The sequence below is a fragment of the Lathamus discolor genome, chromosome 24, assembly GCF_037157495.1.
Source record: "Lathamus discolor isolate bLatDis1 chromosome 24, bLatDis1.hap1, whole genome shotgun sequence".
Taxonomy (NCBI): domain Eukaryota; kingdom Metazoa; phylum Chordata; class Aves; order Psittaciformes; family Psittacidae; genus Lathamus; species Lathamus discolor.
Window position 1 is genome coordinate 1,517,533 of NC_088907.1, and position 21,478 is coordinate 1,539,010.

A 21,478-nucleotide genomic window follows, 5' to 3' on the forward strand; every position below is an offset into this window, starting at 1 on the left:
CTGCCAGGGGTGGAGCATTCACCACTTCTCTGGGCAACCTGCGCCAGAGCCTCTCCACCCTCACAGTAAAGAACTTCTTCCTTATATATAACCTAAGCTTCCCCTGTTTTAGTTTGAACCCATTACCCCTTGTACTACCTCTACCGTCTCTGATGAAGAGTCCCTCTCCACCACCCCTGTATGCCCCTCTCAGATATTGGAAGGCTGCTACTAGGTCACCACTCAGCCTTCTCCAGGCTGAGCAGTCCCAGCTTTATTAGCCTGTCTTTATAGAGGAGGTGCTCCAGCCACCTTAGCATCCTTGTGGCCTCCTCTGGACTTCCTCCAACAACTGCATGTCCTTCTTATGTTGAGGACACCAGAACCCTTCTCTGTTTCTTCTCTGTTTCTCTTCTGCTCCACACCAGGATCCTTGCTCTAACACAGAGCCTGTAAGAGGTACTTCAGTGTAAATCATACGTGATCACAGCTGAACACTTGACCCCCAACTGCAACTTTTTCTACTGATTCTCTCAGTAATGCAGTGTCAGACAGGTACCAGCAAGCTCCCAATTAAACGTGTATTGTGTCAGACAGTAAGTGCCTAGCCCAAGATAACAAGATTAGTGAGAACTATTAGCACCCAGCTGACATGATTACATAGCTTCTATTTGGGCTGGATGCCTGTTCAGGGTGAGCTCATGTCTGATTGCAAAATAGTATATAGAAATGCACTTCTTTCAGTGTCTCGTGTTATATGGGAGTTAGAGGAATGGAGAGAGTTTACTACATTGGTTACTCAAGGATAACTCTCAGAAAACCTCTATTTATTTCCATTAATGACATTGACACATGATTTGGGAGCGTTCTGTTCTATCTGTTGATAACATAAAGCTGAGTGACATTAAGCAGGAGGGAATCAGGCTTTAAGACAGGAAAAACAAGATGGCTTAACTGATGGGAATAACAGTAATGTTATTCCACAAATGTCAGTAATACAGTGCAAAGCCATGAGGCTGCTGACTAGGGAGAAAAGATCTGGTGTAAGACAAGCTATAATCAGAAAGAAGTGACAGAAGAAGAAAGTCTCTGATTAGCCCCAGTAGGTGACAATAAGGTACAAGGGGATGGCATGCTCTTTTGTGAATCCATGTTAAAAATAGAATACCACAGAGTAGTGGTACAATAAGCAGAACCTGTAGAAGGAGGGGGAAGAGCACACCTGATTTTGTCCTTACTGTCAATGTGCCAATACTTCTCCAAAAGAAAATGTGAATCCAAGAAACGTGAATGGCACTAATCTGAAACTAAAAGAACTCACACGTACAACAATAAGAGGTATAATAATGTTCTGGGATGGGTCATCAAGAGGAAAATTAAGAAAAAGATGACCTGTGTTTGATTTTTGACCCCAAGGTAGTTATAAATTCCCTCAATATCATATGGTAGCAGTTTCATAGAAGTATGAAATTTTGTTCAGTGAGAGGGAAGCATTATATGTCCTTCTGGAAAGCCAGTAGCTAAGGCAAGACCTTCTAATATATTAATATTATGGCCCACATATGTACCTGCACACGTATTTATACATTAATATTTACATATGAAGAGGCATCTATAGCTCAGTGACCTGCTACAATTCTGCAATTAAAAACTCCTCTCACCAATTAGGGAAAATTTGCACCAAGCTGAACAGCAAATGCCCAGAGCAGAGCAGGAGAAACTAGGAATCACCTTTCCTCTCCTAGATATGGTAAGGTACCTGATATCCCATGGTAAATTATGGGGATGAAAGCATCAGCCCTTGACAGTTACCAGGCACAAAAATTCAGAAAAAGAGATTTTGATGCAAGAAAACTTTATTGTACCCAAAGAGGCAGGAGAGACTCTCAAAGAGCTAGTGTGCAATTCTGAGAGATACTGCCTGTCCCTTCTTAGGGGAAGCAGAGGGGTCTTCTCCGGAGCATGGCTTCTGGTTTCGCATGCCCCCTTGTTGTGGCATTCCAGATCCAGCAAATGACACATCAGACCCTCAGGGCCATTTGGGTGAAGATCCTGCCTGAAGCAACAGCAGAAAAGAAAGGGGAGGGGAAGAGAGCAGAGGGAAGGAGAAAAGGACAGTGATAAGCGGAGGGCAGGTGGCATTGCCAGAAGACCAGGCTTTAGCCAAGGCTGAGGATGCTCAGCACTCCTAAGGGCTCTGTGCACCCCATCTCACCCCAGCAGGGGTGGTGATCGGGGGGTGGCTTCACTCTAGCAGGAGCCACGGATGTCCCACAGCCTTTGGCTGTAGAGGGGCAGAGCCAAAGGGCTGCAGGCGGCAGGAGCGTAGGGTCTGCCAAAGGTGCAGAGGCCCCCCGAGGCCTGAGTGGCCCCGGCACCGTAGAGGCCTCCCAGCCCCAGGTTGCCCCCAAAGGCGGGTGCTCCGGAGGAGCCCACCACGGCTTGCTGGGGGAAGGAGCTGAGGATGGGGCCGGGGAAGGTGACGACCACAGGCGGTGGCTGGATGAAGGCTGAAGAGTCGGGACACTGGCGGGCGCACAGCTCGTTGCAGCTCTCGGCGATGGGCTGGGGGACGGCCACGCTGGTTCTTGGTGCGCACAGGTCGTAGGAAGACATCTTGGTGCGAGAGACCTGAGCCAGCAATACCAAGGATGGGTGTCATGAAATAGAGCTTGATTCCCCCTTGTTCAGAAGTAAAATTCTTCTCATGCTGCCCTGGATATACACACGCCAGAGCCACTACCTTGCCTGCACTGCCCAATGCTTGTCTTTGGCCCATCAATTCCCCATCTACACCCCACTATTCACACACAAGGTCCACACAATCCCTTCCCCAGAGCCTCTGCTGAACCTGGCTTTGGGCATCCTCGCCACACGGCTCCATCCTCCCTCCCTCCACCATCCCTTAGGGCTGTCTGGCCACCCCAGCCTGCTGCCAGCACAGACGATGCTGCCAGAGCTCTTCTGGCCAGGGAGGCCCTCGCTGGCCTCGGCCACAGGAGGCAGAGCCCCTCAGGCACCCACCTACCCTTTTCCTGAGCAGAGCAAGGCAGGAACGGTGGATGCCAGTGCTCAGCCTGGGCAGGGCTTTTATGCCTGTCTGGCGAGGGTGGGGAGCAGTGGCCACGCTGGGGACACGTGGCTCATGGCGGCCAATTCCCAGCCTCCTGCCTGCGTGGTGCGGGGCTGTTTTGCTGATGCCGGTTCCTCAGCAGCCCCAACCCGCTCTATCAGCCCCAGCAATTACCCCAATTGGTCGCTTGACAGCTGCCACCTCATGGCTCAAATTGTTCCCATTGGCTTTTCATTATCTCCATGTGTTAGAGGACACAGAGCATGACAAATGCTGACTGCAAGTGCCACACACGCCATAGCTCTTCCACATGGGTTTGGTCTTAGGACAACTTCAGGCATTCTTTGCAGAGCCACAGGGCAGACGAGGGTGCTGAGCAAGAATTTGCCTTGTCAAGGCCTCCCGCACACTAGTGACAGTGTGACGTGTTCCCAGAGTCCATTATCAGCAGAAGCATGATGTAATGAAATGCCAAATCAAAGGCATTTTTGTTGGGATCTCCATGTTCAGCACTGCGTATCACTGTCTGCTAAGACCAAGGGAGTGAGCTCCCATATGCCTGCAGGCATTGGCCTTTGACCTCTGGCAATCTGGGCCAGTAAGTGTCCCCATGCTCTTCTTTCCTTAGGTAAGTGTTGCAAGGAGCACAGATCCCCACTCAAGCCCACGCATCCACGGGATGTGGCCAGCCCTGCCCCAGAATGCAGAGGTCCTTGATGGTGTTTGGGGAGCTTCGGAGGAACATTTCTGTGTGTGGGAGATGTTAGCTGTCATGTAGCCCCCAGAGCAGAATGGGGAGGGAAGCAAGCTTGGAAGTAGCATGTGCTGTCCTGGCAAGGGGATGCTGACTCAGGGAGGGGCAGGAGCCAGACAGCCCCGTCATCAAGGGCAGGAAGGTGGTTCCACTTCTCCAGATTGGCCCAGGAAGTGCTGAGCTGTGTCAAGGCCGGTATAAAAGCTGTGCCTCTGCCAGTCTCTCACAACCACCACTCTGGTCACCTTCTCTTTGGGGAACAGGGTAAGTCTGTGAGTGCTCGTCCTCCTGGCCCTGTGCACCAGCCCCAGGCTGTCCTTCTTGGGAGTTAACATTCCTGCTCTCTTGAAACCTGTGACTTCTTGCAGAGCACCATACCATCGCACACCAAGATGTCTTCCTACGACCTGTGCGCACCAAGAACCAGCGTGGCCGTCCCCCAGCCCATCGCCGAGAGCTGCAACGAGCTGTGCGCCCGCCAGTGTCCCGACTCTTCAGCCTTCATCCAGCCACCGCCTGTGGTCGTCACCTTCCCCGGCCCCATCCTCAGCTCCTTCCCCCAGCAAGCCGTGGTGGGCTCCTCCGGAGCACCCGCCTTTGGGGGCAACCTGGGGCTGGGAGGCCTCTACGGTGCCGGGGCCACTCAGGCCTCGGGGGGCCTCTGCACCTTTGGCAGACCCTACGCTCCTGCCGCCTGCAGCCCTTTGGCTCTGCCCCGCTACAGCCAGAGGCTCTGGGACACCCGTGGCTCCTGGTAGAGCCAGGTCTACGTTTTCATACCCCTGCTGGGGTGAGATGGGGTGCACAGGGTACCGAGGAGTGCTGAGCATGCCCATCCCCAGCCAAGGCTTTGGTAGCTGTTAATGTCGCACGCCCTCATCTCATCCCTGGCCTCTCCTGCCCTCTGCTCTCCTCCCATCCCTTCTCTTTTCTCAGTTGTCTCACAGTGCAGGATCTGCACCCAAAAGGCCCTGAGGGGCTTATGGAACAAGTCCTGGGCATCTGGAATGTTTAAGCAAGGCCGTATGCGGTGCTAGAAACTATGCTCTGTTTCCTCCAAACTATGCCTGTTTCCTCCAAGAAGTGGCTGTCAGCCTCTCAGCAATTTGCCCTCTGGTTCTGTGACAGGCTTTCCAGCCCCTCTGGGCAAAATAAAGTTTTCCTGCATCTAAGCTTTGTCTCCCTCCCTTCTTGTCCCAGCTGGGGAGACCATGGAGGCGGCTGCCTTGAAAATGTAGGAGGGCAAATGCTGGTGCTGAGATACCCACGTTAGGTGAGGGTGGGTGCTGTTGGGTCATGAAACATTCAGGCAGGATGGAGAAAAGCTTTTGGTGGGTCTTGCAGGAGCAGCAGATAGGGCAGAGATCTAGATATGCTCAGGCAGTGATCTAGTACCTGCTCTGTGCTGCCTGGGAGTGGCACCAACTCCAACAGTTCGTGGTGCTTTGCAGAAACAATACAGCATTTCCAGGCATCTGCACACAGGAGACTTGGCGAGAGAGAGTATTAAACCCTGTGCCAGCAACCTGGCATGGGCTGTGAAGAGCAGTTTGCCAGGAAAGGCCCTGGGGTGCGTAGGGACACCAAGGGGAGAAGGATCCAGAAATATGCCTTGGCCAAAAGTGTTCAGCTGTACCCTGTGCTACAAACATTACATGTGGTGGAGTCCTGCTTTTCTGGAGATGACTGAACATCTGCTGTCGACGGCAAGTCTAGAATGAATTCCTTGTTTGCTTTGCTTGCCTGCATCGTGTTTGCTTCCCTTATGGAGGTGTCTTTCCCTCATCCCATGAGTTTTCTCAGTTTTAGATCTCCAATTCTTTGTCCATCCTAGAGGGAGGTTGTGAGAGAGCTGCTCTGTGGTGTTTAGTGGCCAGCTGGGATAAAAGCAGGAAAACGATGGCAGGACAGAGATAATCTGTCCTGTGGTGAGGGCATCAGAGAGCTGGGTTAGCTACTGTTTGTACAGAGGATGCTCACGGAGTCTAATCAATGTGTACACAGGCCTGAAGTTCAGCTTTCAAGAAGCTGGAGCCAGGCTCTTTTCAGAGGTGTCCAGTGCCAGGACTACAGGAAATGTGATCCAGGGAAACCTCAACTTCCCAAGACAGTTTTTTCAACATGAGGATGAGCAAGTGGAGGCTTCTGTCTACTTTCTTCTGCAGAGCATCAAGCAGAGCCAAGGAGGCACACTGGGCTGGAGCCACTGCAGACATTGCCCCTGACCGCCTCTAGTCCCTGCTGCAGAGCCAGTGATGTGCAAGGAGTCCGCAGGTGTGCAGATGCCTTAGGGCTGCATGTGTCCCTGGTAAGAGAGCCAGCGCCTTCATCCTGGGCTCCTGGAGTTCACTTGTGGGGCCGTGTATGTCCAGAGCTCCCCAAAAGCAGCTAAGCCTGGCTTTGCTGCTGCCAGGGCTGGGAGATTACTACGGCCTGTCTGGCAGGACCCTGAGCAGGACCAGGGAAGCCTGTAGTGCAGGCTGGGCAATGACAGAAAGGTGCAGAGGCAGGCATTGGATGCAGGCTCGTTTATTGCAGGGGAGAAAGACAAACAAGGCAGAAGTTGGAAGGTTTTCCTTCACAGTTTCTGGAGAGATGTTCCTTCAAACTTCACCCAGTTGGAGGCTGCTTTAGAGACAAAGAATTTCTTTGCGGAATTCTGGCAGAGTAACAGATTTGGGCACGGGCAGGAACAAGGGGGATGAGAAGTGTCATGGAGAGAGGGAAAGTAAGGTAATAAAATGAAGAGGCCTAAGGCTGAGGTGTCCCAGAAACTCTGGGGAGTGTGAGGCTGGCTCTAGCAGGAGCCACAGGAGTTCCAGAGCCTCTGGCTGTAGCGGGGCAGAGCCAAAGGGCTGCAGGCGGCAGGAACGTAGGGTCTGCCAAAGGTGCAGAGGCCCCCCGAGGCCTGAGTGGCCTCGGCACCGTAGAGGCCTCCCAGCCCCCGGTTGCCCCCAAAGGCGGGTGCTCCGGAGGAGCCCACCACGGCTTGCTGGGGGAAGGAGCTGAGGATGGGGCCGGGGAAGGTGACAACCACAGGCGGTGGCTGGATGAAGGCTGAAGAGTCGGGACACTGGCGGGCGCACAGCTCGTTGCAGCTCTCGGCGATGGGCTGGGGGACGGCCACGCTAGTTCTTGGTGGGCACAGGTCGTAGGAAGACATCTTGGTGTGCGATGGGATGGTGCTCTGCAAGAGTTACAGGTTGCAAGAGAGCAGCAAAGGGTAACTGCAAAGACTGACAGCTTGGGGCTAGTACAGAGAGCCAGGAGGACAAGCGCTCAAAGACTTACCCTGTTCCCCAAAGAGAAGGTGACCAGAGTGATGGTTGTGACAGACTGGCAGAGGCACAGCTTTTATACCGGCCTTGACACAGCTCAGCACTTCCTGGGCCAATCTGGAGAAGTGGAACCACCTTCCTGCCCTTGATGACGGGGCTGTCTGGCTCCTGCCCCTCCCTGAGTCAGCATCCCCTTGCCAGGACAGCACACGCTACTTCCAAGCTTGCTTCCCTCCCCATTCTGCTCTGGGGGCTACATGACAGCTAACATCTCCCACACACAGAAATTTTCCTCCAAAGCTCCCCAAACACCATCAAGGAACTCTCCGTTCTGGGGCAGGGCTGGCCACATCCCGTGATGTCTTGGCCTGAGTGGGGATCTGTGCTTGTTGCAACACTTACCTGAGGAAAGAAAAGCATGGGGACTCTTGCTGGCCCAGACTGGCAGAGGTCAATGGCCAGTGCCTGCAGGCATATGGGAGCCCACCCCCTCAGTCTTGAGAAGCAGTGATATGAAGTGCTGAGCAGGCAGATCCCAACAGGAATGCCTTGGATTTGGCATTTTGTAACCTCACGCTTCTGCTGATAATGGACTCTGGGAACACGTCACACTGCCACTAGCGTGCGGGAGGCATTGACAATGCAAATTCTTGCTCAGCACCTTTGTCTGCCCTGTGGCTCTGCAAAGAACGCCTGAAGTTGTCCTAAGACCCAGCCCATGGAGAAGAGCCTTGGCACGCTTGGTGCTTGCAGTCAGCCTTTGTCACACTCTGTGCCCTCTAACACATGGAGATAATGAAAAGCCAGTGGGGACAATCTGAGCCATGAGGTGGCAGCTGTCAAGCGACCAATTGGGGTAATTGCTGGGGCTGATAGAGCGGGTTGGGGTTGCTGAGGAGCCGGCATCAGCAAAACAGCCCCGCACCACGCAGGCAGGAGGCCGGGAATTGGCCGCCATGAACCACGTGCCCCCAGCGTGGCCGCTGCTCCCCACCCTCGCCAGCCAGGCATAAAAGCCCTGCCCAGGCTGAGCGCTGGCATCCACCGCTCCTGCCTTGCTCTGCTCAGGAAAAGGGTAGGTAGGTGCCTGGGGGGCTCTGCCTCCTGTGGCCGAGGCCGGCGGGGGCCTCCCTGGCCAGGAGAGCTCTAGCACAGTGATCATCCAGGTAGCAGGCTGGGATGGCCAGACAGCCCTAAGGGATGGCGGAGGGAGGGAGGATGGAGCCTTGTGGCGAGGATGCCCAAATCCAGGTTCAGCAGAGGCTCTGGGGAAGGGATTGTGTGGACCTTGTGTGTGAATAGTGGGGTGTAGATGGGGAACGGATGGGCCAAAGACAAGCGTTGGGCAGTGCAGGCAAGGCACTGGCTCTGTCACATTTATATCCAGGGCTGCATGAGAAAAATTGCACTTCTGAATAAGGGGGAATCAAGCCCTCACTCATGACACCCATCCTTGGTATTGCAGGCTCAGCTCTCTTGCACCAAGATGTCTTCCTACGACCTGAGCCCACCAAGAACCAGCGTGGCCGTCCCCCAGCCCATCGCCGAGAGCTGCAACGAGCTGTGCGCCCGCCAGTGTCCCGACTCTTCAGCCTTCATCCAGCCACCGCCTGTGGTCGTCACCTTCCCCGGCCCCATCCTCAGCTCCTTCCCCCAGCAAGCCGTGGTGGGCTCCTCCGGAGCACCCGCCTTTGGGGGCAACCTGGGGCTGGGAGGCCTCTACGGTGCCGGGGCCACTCAGGCCTCGGGGGGCCTCTGCACCTTTGGCAGACCCTACGTTCCTGCCGCCTGCAGCCCTTTGGCTCTGCCCCGCTACAGCCAGAGGCTCTGGGACAACCGTGTCTCCTGGTAGAGCCAGCTCCAAATACCTGAGATTTTCTGGGACACCTCAGCCTTAGGCTTCTTCTTTTTATTACCTTGCGTTTCCTCTTTCTATGACACTTTTCCTCCTAGCTCCTTCATGTGCCCAAATCTGTTATTCTGCCAGAATCTCACAAGAATCTTCCTTGTCTCTAAAGCAGCCTCCAACAGGGAGAAGTTTGAAGGAACACCATTCCAGAAACTGTGAAGGAAAATCTTCCGATTTCTGTCTTGTGTGTCTTTCTTCCCTGCAATAAAACAAGCCTGCATCCAATGCCTGCCTCTGCATATTTCTTTCATTGCCAGGCCTGGCCTTCAGTCTTCCCTGGTCCTGCTTAGGGCCCTGTCAGACAGGCCATGGTAGTCTCCCAGCCCTGGCTGCAGCAAAACCCTGCAGGGGTGAAATGACGTGCAGAGGCTACTGGGGAGTGCTGAGCATCCTCATCCCCAGCAAAGCCTGTGCAGCCAGCTATGTCGCATGCCCTCTTCTTATCGCTGTCATCTTCTCCTGCCCTCTGCTCTTCTCACCACCCCTCTCTTCTCGGTTGTCACAGGGTGCTGTCCCTGCACCCAAATTCTCTTTGACACTGGTGAGCTAAGTCCTACAAACCTGGAATATTGATCCAAAGGGGCATGCAGTGTCAAAAACTATTCTCTGGAATAGATGCCTCTGCTTCCCCAAAGATACGGCAGCCGCTCTCTCTTGGATTTGCTCACCGACTCTATGACAGTCTTTCCTGCCCCTCTATGCACAATAAAGTTTTTCTGCATCTAAACTGTGTCTCCCTCCCTTCTTCTCCCAGCTGGGGAGACCATGGAGGTGGTTGCTATGGAAATGTAGGAGGGCAAATGCTGGTCCTGAGATGCCCCAGTTATGGAAGGGTGGCTGGTGTTGGGTCTTGAACCATGCAGGCAAGATGTAGAAAGTATTTTGGTAGGGCTCGCAGTTGCCGGGGAAAAAAAGATCAGAACGGGCTCTTGCAGCGCCCCTGTGCCTGCTCTTCACTGCCTGGGGGTGGCACCGCATCTGACAGGTTCCGAATCTGTGCTGCAGCAATACAGCCATGCTCTTTTCAGAGATGTCCAGGGCAGACCTAGAGTAAGTGGGCTCCAGCAAAAAGAAGGAGGCTCTACCTCAACATCCCAAGCCTTTTTTTCATCATGAGAATGAGGAATTGCTGGCAGAAGCTGTTCAAGATCTTGTGGAGTCTTTGTGCTTGGAGATGCGCAAAAGCCCCTGGAAACGGTGCTGGGCAGCCAGCTCCGCATGATCCTGCTTGAAGTAACAGCATGACAAAACGCCCTCCCTGCAAAGGCTGCTCTCACTGTCACCAAACTGTGATCTCTGTGATTTTGTGTGTGCAGCAGGGAACCACGGAGCTGTGAGCACGCTGGTCTGTGTTGGGAGTTAGCATGGGAAAAAGAGAAGGAAAGGGAGAAAGAAGAGGAAATTTGCAAATGTGTGAGAAGAGGAAGTAGAAGAAAGGTGTTAAGGTAGGATGAGGGAATGGAACAGAGGAGGAGGAAAGAGACCAGCGTAGGGAACAGGAAGGGGAAGCCTCCCCTCTGCTTTCTGCCACAGAGCCTCAAGCAGAGGCCGGGAGGCACACAGAGCTGGGGCCACTGCAAGCATTGCCTCAGGCTTCCTCCAGTCCCTGGTGCAGACCCGCTGATGCACAAAGGGGCTGCAGGTCTACAGATGCCCTAGGGCTGCATGTCCGGCTGGCAGGGAAACAAGCGCCTTCAGCCAGGGCCCACAGAGAGCAGCTGTGGGGCCGTGTGTGTCCAGAGCTTCCCAGGCTGTGCTGTGCCCCAGAGGCCGTTCAGCCTGGCTGTGCTGCTAGGGCTGGGAGACTGCCGTGGCCTAGCAGGCACGGCCCAGATCAGGAAAGAGCTGGACAGTAACAGAAAGGTGCAGAGACAGGCATTGGATGCAGGCTTGTTTTATTGAACTGGAAAATGACACATTTAGGCAGAAGCAGGCAGATTTTTCTTCTGGGTTCAAAGACGGATGTTTCTTCAGGCTTCTCTCAGCAGGAGAAAAGAAAGGGAAATAAGAGAGGAGGCCTAAGGGTGAGGTGTCCCAGAAACTCCCAGGTGTTTGGAGCTGGCTCTACCAGGAGCCACGGGTGTCCCAGAGCCTCTGGCTGTAGCGGGGCAGAGCCAAAGGGCTGCAGGCGGCAGGAGCGTAGGGTCTGCCAAAGGTGCAGAGGCCCCCCGAGGCCTGAGTGGCCCCGGCACCGTAGAGGCCTCCCAGCCCCAGGTTGCCCCCAAAGGCGGGTGCTCCGGAGGAGCCCACCACGGCTTGCTGGGGGAAGGAGCTGAGGATGGGGCCGGGGAAGGTGACGACCACAGGCGGTGGCTGGATGAAGGCTGAAGAGTCGGGACACTGGCGGGCGCACAGCTCGTTGCAGCTCTCGGCGATGGGCTGGGGGACGGCCACGCTGGTTCTTGGTGGGCTCAGGTCGTAGGAAGACATCTTGGTGTGAGAAGACAAGTGAGCCTGCAACACAAGGCACCAAATATGGGTATCATGAGCAAGCTACGGATTGCTCCTGGCAAAGCAGCTCTGTGTTCCTCAACCTACCTTGGAGCTTGAGGGCCCAGAGCCAATGCCATGCCTGCACTCCCCACCATGTGCCCTTAGCCAATCCAGCCCCCCTCAGCACAGTACTCTTCACGCACAGTGGCCACACAATCCCTTCCCAGAGCCTGTGCAGGGCCTGGCCCTGTGTGTCGTGGCCACACAGCCCCTTTCTCCCTTTTCCCGCTTTGGCTCAGGGCACTCTGGCCATCCCAGCATGCTGCCAGCACAGACGATGCTGCCAGAGCTCTCCTGGCCAGGGAGGCCCTCGCCGGCCTCGGCCACAGGAGGCAGAGCCACCCAGGCACCCACCTACCCTTTTCCTGAGCAGAGCAAGGCAGGAGCGGTGGATGCCAGCGCTCAGCCTGGGCAGGGCTTTTATGCCTGGCTGGCGAGGGTGGGGAGCAGCGGCCACGCTGGGGGCACGTGGTTCATGGCGGCCAATTCCCGGCCTCCTGCCTGCGTGGTGCGGGGCTGTTTTGCTGATGCCGGTTCCTCAGCAGCCCCAACCCGCTCTATCAGCCCCAGCAATTACCCCAATTGGTCGCTTGACAGCTGCCACCTCATGGCTCAAATTGTCCCCACTGGCTTTTCATTATCTCCATGTGTTAGAGGACACAGAGCATGACAAATGCTGTCTGCAAGTGCCACACGTGCCATGGCTCTTCTCCATGGGCTTGACCTCAGTGTGGCCTCAGGCGTTCTTTGCAGAGCCACAGGGCAGACGAGGGTGCTGAGCAAGAATTTGCCTTGTCAAGGCCTCCTGCACGCTAGTGACAGTGTGACGTGTTCCCAGAGTCCATTATCAGCAGAAACGTGAGGTTACAAAATGCCAAATCCAAGGCATTCCTGTTGGGATCTGCCTGCTCAGCACTTCGTATCACTGCCTGCAAAGACCGAGGGAGTGGGCTCCCATGTGCGTGCAGGCACTGGCCATTGACCTCTGCCAGTCTGGCCCAGCAAGAGACCCCATGCTGGTCTTCCCTCATGTAAGTAATATAAGGCGCACAGGTCCCCACTCGGGCCGAAATGTCAGGGGATGTGGCCAGCCCTGCCCCAGAACGGAGAGGTCCTTGATGGTGTTTGGGGAGCTTTGGAGGAAAATTTCTGTGTGTGGGAGATGTTAGCTGTCATGTAGCCCCCAGAGCAGGATGGGGAGGGAAGTAAGCTTGGAAGTAGCGTGTGCTGTCCTGGAAAGGGGATGCTGATTCGGGGAGGGGCAGGAGTCAGGCAGCCCCGTCATCACGGGCAGGAAGGTAGTTCCACCTCTGCAGATTGGTCCACGTAGCACTGAGCCGTGTCAAGGCCGGTATAAAAGCTGTGCCTCTGCCAGTCTCTCACAACCACCACTCTGGTCGCCTTCTCCTCGGGTAAACAGGGTAAGTGTCTGAGTGCTCATCCTCCTGGCCCTTTGCACAAGACAGGCTGTCCATCATGGGAGTTACCCTTTGCTGCTCTCTTGCAAACTGTGACTTCTTGCAGAGCACCATCCCATCGCACACCAAGATGTCTTCCTACGACCTGTGCCCACCAAGAACCAGCGTGGCCGTCCCCCAGCCCATCGCCGAGAGCTGCAACGAGCTGTGCGCCCGCCAGTGTCCCGACTCTTCAGCCTTCATCCAGCCACCGCCTGTGGTCGTCACCTTCCCCGGCCCCATCCTCAGCTCCTTTCCCCAGCAAGCCGTGGTGGGCTCCTCCGGAGCACCCGCCTTTGGGGGCAACCTGGGGCTGGGAGGCCTCTACGGTGCCGGGGCCACTCAGGCCTCGGGGGGCCTCTGCACCTTTGGCAGACCCTACGCTCCTGCCGCCTGCAGCCCTTTGGCTCTGCCCCGCTACAGCCAGAGGCTCTGGAACTCCTGTGGCTCCTGCTAGAGCCAGCCTCACATTCCCCAGAGTTCCTGGGACACCTCAGCCTTAGCCCTTCCCTCATTTATTCTCTGATTTCTCTCTATCCATGATGCCTTTTCTCCTTGTTCCTTCCTACGCCCACGTGTGTAACTCCACCAGTGTTCCATGAGGAAATTGCTTATCTCTAAAGCAGCCACTGCCTGGGGAAAGCCTGAAGGGAAACCTCACCTGAAGCCCAGAAGGAAAATCTGCGTGTTTCAGCCTTATGTTTCTTTCTTTACTGCAATAAAACAAGCATGCATTCAAGGCCTGCTTCTGCATCGTTCTATCGCAGGCCAGCCTGCGTTGCAGTATCCACTGGTCCTGCTCAGGGCCCAGCAAGACAGGCCACGGCAGTCTTCCAGCCCTGGCAGCAGAGCCACACTGAGCTGCCTTTGGGGACACCCCACAGCCTGGGCCCCTCTGGACACACACATCCTCAGAGCTAAGCTCCAGGGACACAGGCTGAAGGTGGCTCCTCCGCTGCCAGCAGGACATGCAGCCCTAGGGCATCTGCACACTTGCAGCCTCCTTGCACATCAGTGTGTCTACACCATGGCCTGAAGGCAGGCAGAGGTTATGCCTGTGGTGGCTCCAGCCCTGTGAGCGTCCTTGGCACTGTTTGAGGCCCTGAGAGAGAAAGCAAGGGGGAGGCTTCACCTTCCTTATGCCTATGTCAGTCTCTTCCTTTTCCCTTTCTTTGTCTTTTTTTCCCATTCCATCCTTCTAAGTCTTCCCCTTCTCCCTTCTTCCCCTTCTGCTTATCTCTTCTTCCCCTTCTTTCTCTTTCTCCCTCCATAACACCCAGCTCAGAACTATAATTACAGGAATCACAGGCCGATGGAAGTAGGAGCAGCCTTTGCAGGGAGGGCGTCTTGTCATGCTGCCTCGTTAAACAGGGACACGGGGAGCTGGCTGTCCAGCACCATGTCCAGGGGGCTTTTGCGCCTCTACAAGGGCAGAGACTTCACAAGCCCCCAGGCCAAGAGGTGTCAGGGCTTGCTCAGCCTTAACCTGCAGAAAGGGGCTTGGGATGTTAAGAATGAGACTCCTGTGTTTCTCTGGAGCCCATTCTCTCTAGACTTGGCACTGACACTGTGGAGAAGAGCCTGGCTCCCTCTTCTGAGCACCTTCCCTTCAGATATTTACACACATTGATGAACCCCCCCTGAGCATCCTCTATATGTGGAGTAGTCTCAGCTCACTGATCCCCTCACCACAAGACAGATTCTCCCTGTCCTGCCATCATTTTCCTGCTTTAACCCCAGCTAGCCACTAAACACCACAGAGCAGCTTACCTCTACCTGCCTCCTGGGATGAAGAGAGAGGGATGCAATTGAGAAAACTCATGGGATGAGAGAAAGACACCTCCATAAGAGAAGCAAATGCCATGCAGGCAATCAAAGCAAACCAAGGAATTCATTCTCCGAGTGCAGCAGATGTTCAGCCATCACCAGGAAAGCAGGGCTCCATCACATGTAGTTGTCGCAGCACAGGACGCAGCGGAATGCCCTTACTAGAGCATGTTTCCAGCTCTTGCTCACCTTGGTGTTGCCCGGCACCCCCAGGGCCTTTCCTGACAAACTGCACTTCACAACCCACTGCCACGTCCCCGGCATGCGGGTTAATACTTGCTCTTGCCAGACTCCTCTGTGCAGATGCTTGGAGATGCTGTGGTGCTGGTGCAGAGCACTGGGGGCCTGTTGGAACAGCTGCAGCTCTTGGGGAGAAGAGCTGGCACAGGGGCACCGCCAGAGCCTATTCTGATCTCTTCCTTTTCACCGGCTCCTTCAAGCCCCACCAAACACTTTCCTTCATCCTACCTACATGCTCCATGTCCCACCACCACCCACCTTAACCTAACCTGAGCATCTCAGGACCAGCATTTGCCCTCCTAAAACTACCCTTCACCTGCCTATAAAGCTCTACAACTGGAAGAAGAAAGAAGGGAGACAAAGCTTGGATGCAGGAAAACTTTATTCTGCCCAGAGGGGCAGAGTGACTGTCACAGAACCAGTGGGCAAATCCCAGAGAAACTGACTGCCATGCCTTTGGGGAAACGGAGGCATTTTCTCAAAAGAGTGACTTCAGGCTCCGCATGCCCCCTTGGTGTGGCTTTCCAGATCCCTAGGACTTGACCCATCATCCCCCAGGGCCTTTTGGGTTGAGTTCTTGCCCTGTGTTATAGTTGAGAATACAGGGGAGGGAAGGAGAGCAGAGGGCAGGAGAAGAGCACAATGAGGAAAAGCAGGTGTGTGACACTGGCAGCTACCAAGGCCTTGGCTGGAGATGAGGTTGTTCAGCACTCCTCAGTGCCATGTGCCCACCACCTCACTCCTGCAGTGGAGCTGGCGGGGGTGGCCAGGATCTAGAAGGAGCCACGGGTGTCCCAGAGCCTCTGGCTGTAGCGGGGCAGAGCCAAAGGGCTGCAGGCGGCAGGAGCGTAGGGTCTGCCAAAGGTGCAGAGGCCCCCCGAGGCCTGAGTGGCCCCGGCACCGTAGAGGCCTCCCAGCCCCAGGTTGCCCCCAAAGGCGGGTGCTCCGGAGGAGCCCACCACGGCTTGCTGGGGGAAGGAGCTGAGGATGGGGCCGGGGAAGGTGACGACCACAGGCGGTGGCTGGATGAAGGCTGAAGAGTCGGGACACTGGCGGGCGCACAGCTCGTTGCAGCTCTCGGCGATGGGCTGGGGGACGGCCACGCTGGTTCTTGGTGGGCTCAGGTCGTAGGAAGACATCTTGGTGTGCGATGGGATGGTGCTCTGCAAGATGACAGAAGTTTTAAGAGAACAGAAGGGGGGAGCACACAAGATGGAAAGGCCAGGGCTGCAGGAGGGAGCTACGAGGCAAAGCCCTCACAGACTTACCCTGTTCCCTGAGGAGAAGGTGGCCAGAGTGGTGGTTGTGAGAGACTGGCAGAGATACAGCTTTTATACTGGCCTTTCCATGGCTCACCGGTGCCTGGGCCAATCTGCAGGGGTGGAACCACCTTCCCGCTGAGGCTGTCTGGCTCCTGCCCCTCCATGAGTCAACATCCCCTTGCCAGCACAGCACATTCTGCTTCCAGGCTTCTTTCACTCTCCATTCTTCTTCATGGGCTACATGACAGCTAACATCTCCCCCACACAACAAAGTTCCTCCAAAGATCCCCAAACACCACCAAGGCCCTCTCAGTTCTGGGACAGGGCTGGCCACATCCGTTGCCATTGGGCCCGGGTGCGGACCTCTTCTTCTTACACCAGTTACCTCAGGAAAGAAGACCATGAGGCCTGGTGCTGGCCCAGACTGGCAGAGGTCAAAGGCCAGTGCCTGCAGGCACATGGAAGCCAGCTCCCTTGGGCTGGCAAGGGATGAGCAATGCAGAGCAGGCAGTGCCCAGCACCAGTGCCTTTGATTTGTTGTTTTTTGACCACACGAATCTGAAGATAATGGACACTGAGAGCACACCACGCTGTCGTTGCCCTGTGGGAGTTTTTGGCAAGGCGAATTCTTGTCCTGGCCAGAACACTGGTCTTCCCTGCGGCTCTGCAAGGAATGCTTCAGGCCGCCTTGAAGTCAAGACTGTGTGGAAAGCCGTGGAAAGCCATGGAAGGCAGGGCGCTTGCTGTCAGCCTTTGTCACACTCTGTGCCCTCTAACACATGGAGATAATGAAAAGCCAATGGGAACAATTTGAGCCATGAGGTGGCAGCTGTCAAGCGACCAATTGGGGTAATTGCTGGGGCTGATAGAGCGGGTTGGGGCTGCTGAGGAACCGGCATCAGCAAAACAGCCCCGCACCACGCAGGCAGGAGGCCGGGAATTGGCCGCCATGAGCCACGTGCCCCCAGAGTGGCCGCTGCTCCCCACCCTCGCCAGCCAGGCATAAAAGCCCTGCCCAGGCTGAGCGCTGGCATCCACCGCTCCTGCCTTCCTCTGCTCAGGAAAAGGGTAGGTGGGTGCCTGAGGGGCTCTGCCTCCTGTGGCCGAGGCCGGCGAGGGCCTCCCTGGCCAGGAGAGCTCTGGCAGCATCGTCTGTGCTGGCAGCATGCTGGGATGGCCAGAGCGCCCTGAGCCAAAGCGGGAAAAGGGAGAAAGGAGCTGTGTGGCCACGACACACAGGGCCAGGCCCTGCACAGGCTCTGGGAAGGGATTGTGTGGCCACTGTGCGTGAAGAGTACTGTGCTGAGGGGGGCTGGGTTGGCTAAGGGCACGTGGTGGGGAGTGCAGGCATGGCATTGGCTCTGGGCCCTCAAGCTCCAAGGTAGGTTGAGGAACACAGAGCTGCTTTGCCAGGAGCAATCCGTAGCTTGCTCATGATACCCATATTTGGTGCCTTGTGTTGCAGGCTCACTTGTCTTCTCACACCACGATGTCTTCCTACGACCTGAGCCCACCAAGAACCAGCGTGGCCGTCCCCCAGCCCATCGCTGAGAGCTGCAACGAGCTGTGCGCCCGCCAGTGTCCCGACTCTTCAGCCTTCATCCAGCCACCGCCTGTGGTCGTCACCTTCCCCGGCCCCATCCTCAGCTCCTTTCCCCAGCAAGCCGTGGTGGGCTCCTCCGGAGCACCCGCCTTTGGGGGCAACCTGGGGCTGGGAGGCCTCTACGGTGCCGGGGCCACTCAGGCCTCGGGGGGCCTCTGCACCTTTGGCAGACCCTACGTTCCTGCCGCCTGCAGCCCTTTGGCTCTGCCCCGCTACAGCCAGAGGCTCTGGAAGTCCTGTGGCTCTTGCTAGAGCCAGGCCCAGATATCCCAGTTCCTGGGACACCTTAGCCTTAGGCCTCTTCTTTTTATTACCTTTCTTTCCTTCTATCCATGACACTTCTCCTGCTTGCTCCCTCCTGTGTCCAAATCTGTTATTCTGCCAGAATCTCACAAGAATCTTCCTTGTCTCTAAAGCAGCCTCCAACTGGGAGAAGTTTGAAGGAACACCATCCCAGAAAATCTGAAGGAAAACCTTCTGACTTCTGCCTTGTTTGTCTTTTTCCCCCTGCAATAAAACAAGCCTGCATCCAATGCCTGCCTCTGCACCTTTCTGTCATTGCCCGCCTGGCCCACAGGCTTCCCTGGTCCTGCTCAGGGCTCTGCCAGACAGGCCATGGTAAGCCCCCAGCCCTGGCAGCAGCAAAGCCAGGCTTAGCTGCTTTTGGGGAGCTCTGGACACACACGGCCCCGCAGCTGAGCTCCAGGAGCCCAGGCTGAAGGTGCTGGCTCCCTTGCCAGGAAGACATGCGGCCCTAAGGCATCTGCACACCTCCAGCCTCCTTGCGCGTCACTGGCTCTGCAGCAGGGACTAGAGGCGGACAGGGGCAATGTCTGCAGTGGCTCCAGGCAGTGTGCCTCCTTGGCTCTGCTTGATGCTCTGCAGAAGAAAGTAGACAGAAGCCTCCACTTCCTTCCTATCCCTTTTCCTTCCCCTTTTCCTTCCTTTGCCTATTTTCTCCTCCTCTGGTTGCTTCCCTCCGGCCTTATTCAACCCCTTACCTCTTCTGCCTCCCCTTACACTTCTGACTATCCCCTCTTCTTCTTCCCATTCCTTTTCTTTTTCTCTTGCTAAGTCCCAGCCAGACCAACATGGGTGAGCCAGCATGTTTCCCTGATGCACACACTAAATCACAGGAATCACAGCTTAATGAGAGTGGAAGCAGCTTTTTCAGGGAAGGCATCTTGTCATGCTGCTGCCTCAAGCAAGATCACATGGAGACTGCTGCCCAGCACAATATCCAGAGGCTATTGTCCATCTCCAAGCACAGAGACTCCATAAAATGCACAACAACCTCTTCCAGTACTTGCTCATCCTCATGTTGAAAAAACTGTCTTGGGAAGTTGAGGTTTCCCTGGATCACATTTCCTGTAGTCCTGGCACTGGACACCTCTGAAAAGAGCCTGGCTCCAGCTTCTTGAAAGCTGAACTTCAGGCCTGTGTACACATTGATTAGACTCCGTGAGCATCCTCTGTACAAACAGTAGCTAACCCAGCTCTCTGATGCCCTCACCACAGGACAGATTATCTCTGTCCTGCCATCGTTTTCCTGCTTTTATCCCAGCTGGCCACTAAACACCACAGAGCAGCTCTCTCACAACCTCCCTTTAGGATGGACAAAGAATTGGAGATCTAAAACTGAGAAAACTCATGGGATGAGGGAAAGACACCTCCATAAGGGAAGCAAACACGATGCAGGCAAGCAAAGCAAACAAGGAATTCATTCTAGACTTGCCGTCGACAGCAGATGTTCAGTCATCTCCAGAAAAGCAGGACTCCACCACATGTAATGTTTGTAGCACAGGGTACAGCTGAACGCTTTTGGCCAAGGCATATTTCCGGATCCTGCTCCCCTTGGTGTCCCTACGCACCCCAGGGCCTTTCCTGACAAACTGCTCTTCACAGCCCATGCCAGGTTGCTGGCACAGGGTTTAATACTCTCTCTCGCCAAGTCTCCTGTGTGCAGATGCCTGGAAATGCTGTATTGTTTCTGCAAAGCACCACGAACTGTTGGAGTTGGTGCCACTCCCAGGCAGCACAGAGCAGGTACTAGATCACTGCCTGAGCATATCTAGATCTCTGCCCTATCTGCTGCTCCTGCAAGACCCACCAAAAGCTTTTCTCCATCCTGCCTGAATGTTTCATGACCCAACAGCACCCACCCTCACCTAACATGGGCATCTCAGCACCAGCATTTGCCCTCCTGCATTTTCAACGCAGCCGCCTCCATGGTCTCTCCAGCTGGGACAAGAAGGGAGGGAGACAAAGCTTAGATGCAGGAAAACTTTATTTTGCCCAGAGGGGCTGGAAAGCCTGTCACAGAACCAGAGGGCAAATTGCTGAGAGGCTGACAGCCACTTCTTGGAGGAAACAGGCATTGTCTCCAGAGCACAGTTTCTAGCACCGCATACGGCCTTGCTTAAACATTCCAGATGCCCAGGACTTGTTCCATAAGCCCCTCAGGGCCTTTTTGGTGCAGATCCTGCACTGTGAGACAACTGAGAAAAGAGAAGGGGTGGGAGGAGAGCAGAGGGCAGAAGAGGCCAGGGACGAGCAGAGGGTGTGTGACATTAACAGCTACCAAGGCCTTGGCTGGGGATGGGCATGCTCAGCACTCCTCGGTACCCTGTGCACCCCATCTCACCCCAGCAGGGGTATGAAAACGTAGACCCGGCTCTACCAGGAGCCACGGGTGTCCCAGAGCCTCTGGCTGTAGCGGGGCAGAGCCAAAGGGCTGCAGGCGGCAGGAGCGTAGGGTCTGCCAAAGGTGCAGAGGCCCCCCGAGGCCTGAGTGGCCCCGGCACCGTAGAGGCCTCCCAGCCCCAGGTTGCCCCCAAAGGCGGGTGCTCCGGAGGAGCCCACCACGGCTTGCTGGGGGAAGGAGCTGAGGATGGGGCCGGGGAAGGTGACGACCACAGGCGGTGGCTGGATGAAGGCTGAAGAGTCGGGACACTGGCGGGCGCACAGCTCGTTGCAGCTCTCAGCGATGGGCTGGGGGACGGCCACGCTGGTTCTTGGTGGGCTCAGGTCGTAGGAAGACATCGTGGTGTGAGAAGACAAGTGAGCCTGCAACACAAGGCACCAAATATGGGTATCATGAGCAAGCTACGGATTGCTCCTGGCAAAGCAGCTCTGTGTTCCTCAACCTACCTTGGAGCTTGAGGGCCCAGAGCCAATGCCATGCCTGCACTCCCCACCACGTGCCCTTAGCCAATCCAGCCCCCCTCAGCACAGTACTCTTCACGCACAGTGGCCACACAATCCCTTCCCAGAGCCTGTGCAGGGCCTGGCCCTGTGTGTCGTGGCCACACAGCTCCTTTCTCCCTTTTCCCGCTTTGGCTCAGGGCACTCTGGCCATCCCAGCATGCTGCCAGCACAGACGATGCTGCCAGAGCTCTCCTGGCCAGGGAGGCCCTCGCCGGCCTCGGCCACAGGAGGCAGAGCCCCTCAGGCACCCACCTACCCTTTTCCTGAGCAGAGCAAGGCAGGAGCGGTGGATGCCAGCGCTCAGCCTGGGCAGGGCTTTTATGCCTGGCTGGCGAGGGTGGGGAGCAGCGGCCACTCTGGGGGCACGTGGCTCATGGCGGCCAATTCCCGGCCTCC

General features: G+C 55.8%; 9 protein-coding genes across 9 annotated transcripts; 4 read left to right on the plus strand and 5 right to left on the minus strand.

The window, feature by feature from the left end:
• Nucleotides 1-2,229: 2,229 nt before the first annotated feature.
• LOC136003972 (scale keratin-like) lies at nucleotides 2,230-2,595 on the minus strand. The gene has a single exon (XM_065660038.1). It carries the CDS (start codon nucleotides 2,593-2,595, stop codon nucleotides 2,230-2,232), a length of 366 nt encoding a protein of 121 aa, XP_065516110.1.
• A 1,452-nt stretch (nucleotides 2,596-4,047) lies between these two features.
• LOC136004009 (scale keratin-like) lies at nucleotides 4,048-5,131 on the plus strand. The gene is made up of 2 exons (XM_065660094.1): nucleotides 4,048-4,070; nucleotides 4,175-5,131. Exon 2 carries the CDS (start codon nucleotides 4,199-4,201, stop codon nucleotides 4,562-4,564), a length of 366 nt encoding a protein of 121 aa, XP_065516166.1. The 5' UTR covers nucleotides 4,048-4,070; nucleotides 4,175-4,198; the 3' UTR covers nucleotides 4,565-5,131.
• Nucleotides 5,132-6,436: 1,305 nt separating this feature from the next.
• LOC136004027 (scale keratin-like) lies at nucleotides 6,437-7,117 on the minus strand. The gene is made up of 2 exons (XM_065660122.1): nucleotides 7,098-7,117; nucleotides 6,437-6,993 (listed from the first exon to the last, which is right to left on the minus strand). Exon 2 carries the CDS (start codon nucleotides 6,967-6,969, stop codon nucleotides 6,604-6,606), a length of 366 nt encoding a protein of 121 aa, XP_065516194.1. The 5' UTR covers nucleotides 6,970-6,993; nucleotides 7,098-7,117; the 3' UTR covers nucleotides 6,437-6,603.
• A 1,453-nt stretch (nucleotides 7,118-8,570) lies between these two features.
• LOC136003853 (scale keratin-like) lies at nucleotides 8,571-8,936 on the plus strand. Its single transcript, XM_065659832.1, has one exon. The coding sequence runs from the start codon at nucleotides 8,571-8,573 to the stop codon at nucleotides 8,934-8,936; it is 366 nt and encodes a 121-aa protein (XP_065515904.1).
• A 2,121-nt stretch (nucleotides 8,937-11,057) lies between these two features.
• Nucleotides 11,058-11,423, minus strand: LOC136003854 (scale keratin-like). The gene has a single exon (XM_065659833.1). The coding sequence runs from the start codon at nucleotides 11,421-11,423 to the stop codon at nucleotides 11,058-11,060; it is 366 nt and encodes a 121-aa protein (XP_065515905.1).
• Nucleotides 11,424-13,034: 1,611 nt separating this feature from the next.
• Nucleotides 13,035-13,400, plus strand: LOC136004034 (scale keratin-like). Its single transcript, XM_065660130.1, has one exon. It carries the CDS (start codon nucleotides 13,035-13,037, stop codon nucleotides 13,398-13,400), a length of 366 nt encoding a protein of 121 aa, XP_065516202.1.
• Nucleotides 13,401-15,783: 2,383 nt separating this feature from the next.
• Nucleotides 15,784-16,168, minus strand: LOC136003855 (scale keratin-like). Its single transcript, XM_065659834.1, has one exon. It carries the CDS (start codon nucleotides 16,147-16,149, stop codon nucleotides 15,784-15,786), a length of 366 nt encoding a protein of 121 aa, XP_065515906.1. The 5' UTR covers nucleotides 16,150-16,168.
• A 1,593-nt stretch (nucleotides 16,169-17,761) lies between these two features.
• On the plus strand, nucleotides 17,762-18,127 carry LOC136004035 (scale keratin-like). The gene has a single exon (XM_065660131.1). The coding sequence runs from the start codon at nucleotides 17,762-17,764 to the stop codon at nucleotides 18,125-18,127; it is 366 nt and encodes a 121-aa protein (XP_065516203.1).
• A 2,272-nt stretch (nucleotides 18,128-20,399) lies between these two features.
• On the minus strand, nucleotides 20,400-20,932 carry LOC136004017 (scale keratin-like). Its single transcript, XM_065660105.1, has one exon. The coding sequence runs from the start codon at nucleotides 20,915-20,917 to the stop codon at nucleotides 20,552-20,554; it is 366 nt and encodes a 121-aa protein (XP_065516177.1). The 5' UTR covers nucleotides 20,918-20,932; the 3' UTR covers nucleotides 20,400-20,551.
• Between the last annotated feature and the right edge of the window lie 546 nt (nucleotides 20,933-21,478).

Excerpts from the sequence above, each read along its gene's own strand:
- LOC136003972 (XM_065660038.1), bottom strand. The coding sequence starts at position 2,595 with ATGTCTTCCTACGACCTGTGCGCACCAAGAACCAGCGTGGCCGTCCCC.
- LOC136004009 (XM_065660094.1), top strand. The coding sequence starts at position 4,199 with ATGTCTTCCTACGACCTGTGCGCACCAAGAACCAGCGTGGCCGTCCCC.
- LOC136004027 (XM_065660122.1), bottom strand. The coding sequence starts at position 6,969 with ATGTCTTCCTACGACCTGTGCCCACCAAGAACTAGCGTGGCCGTCCCC.
- LOC136003853 (XM_065659832.1), top strand. The coding sequence starts at position 8,571 with ATGTCTTCCTACGACCTGAGCCCACCAAGAACCAGCGTGGCCGTCCCC.
- LOC136003854 (XM_065659833.1), bottom strand. The coding sequence starts at position 11,423 with ATGTCTTCCTACGACCTGAGCCCACCAAGAACCAGCGTGGCCGTCCCC.
- LOC136004034 (XM_065660130.1), top strand. The coding sequence starts at position 13,035 with ATGTCTTCCTACGACCTGTGCCCACCAAGAACCAGCGTGGCCGTCCCC.
- LOC136003855 (XM_065659834.1), bottom strand. The coding sequence starts at position 16,149 with ATGTCTTCCTACGACCTGAGCCCACCAAGAACCAGCGTGGCCGTCCCC.
- LOC136004035 (XM_065660131.1), top strand. The coding sequence starts at position 17,762 with ATGTCTTCCTACGACCTGAGCCCACCAAGAACCAGCGTGGCCGTCCCC.
- LOC136004017 (XM_065660105.1), bottom strand. The coding sequence starts at position 20,917 with ATGTCTTCCTACGACCTGAGCCCACCAAGAACCAGCGTGGCCGTCCCC.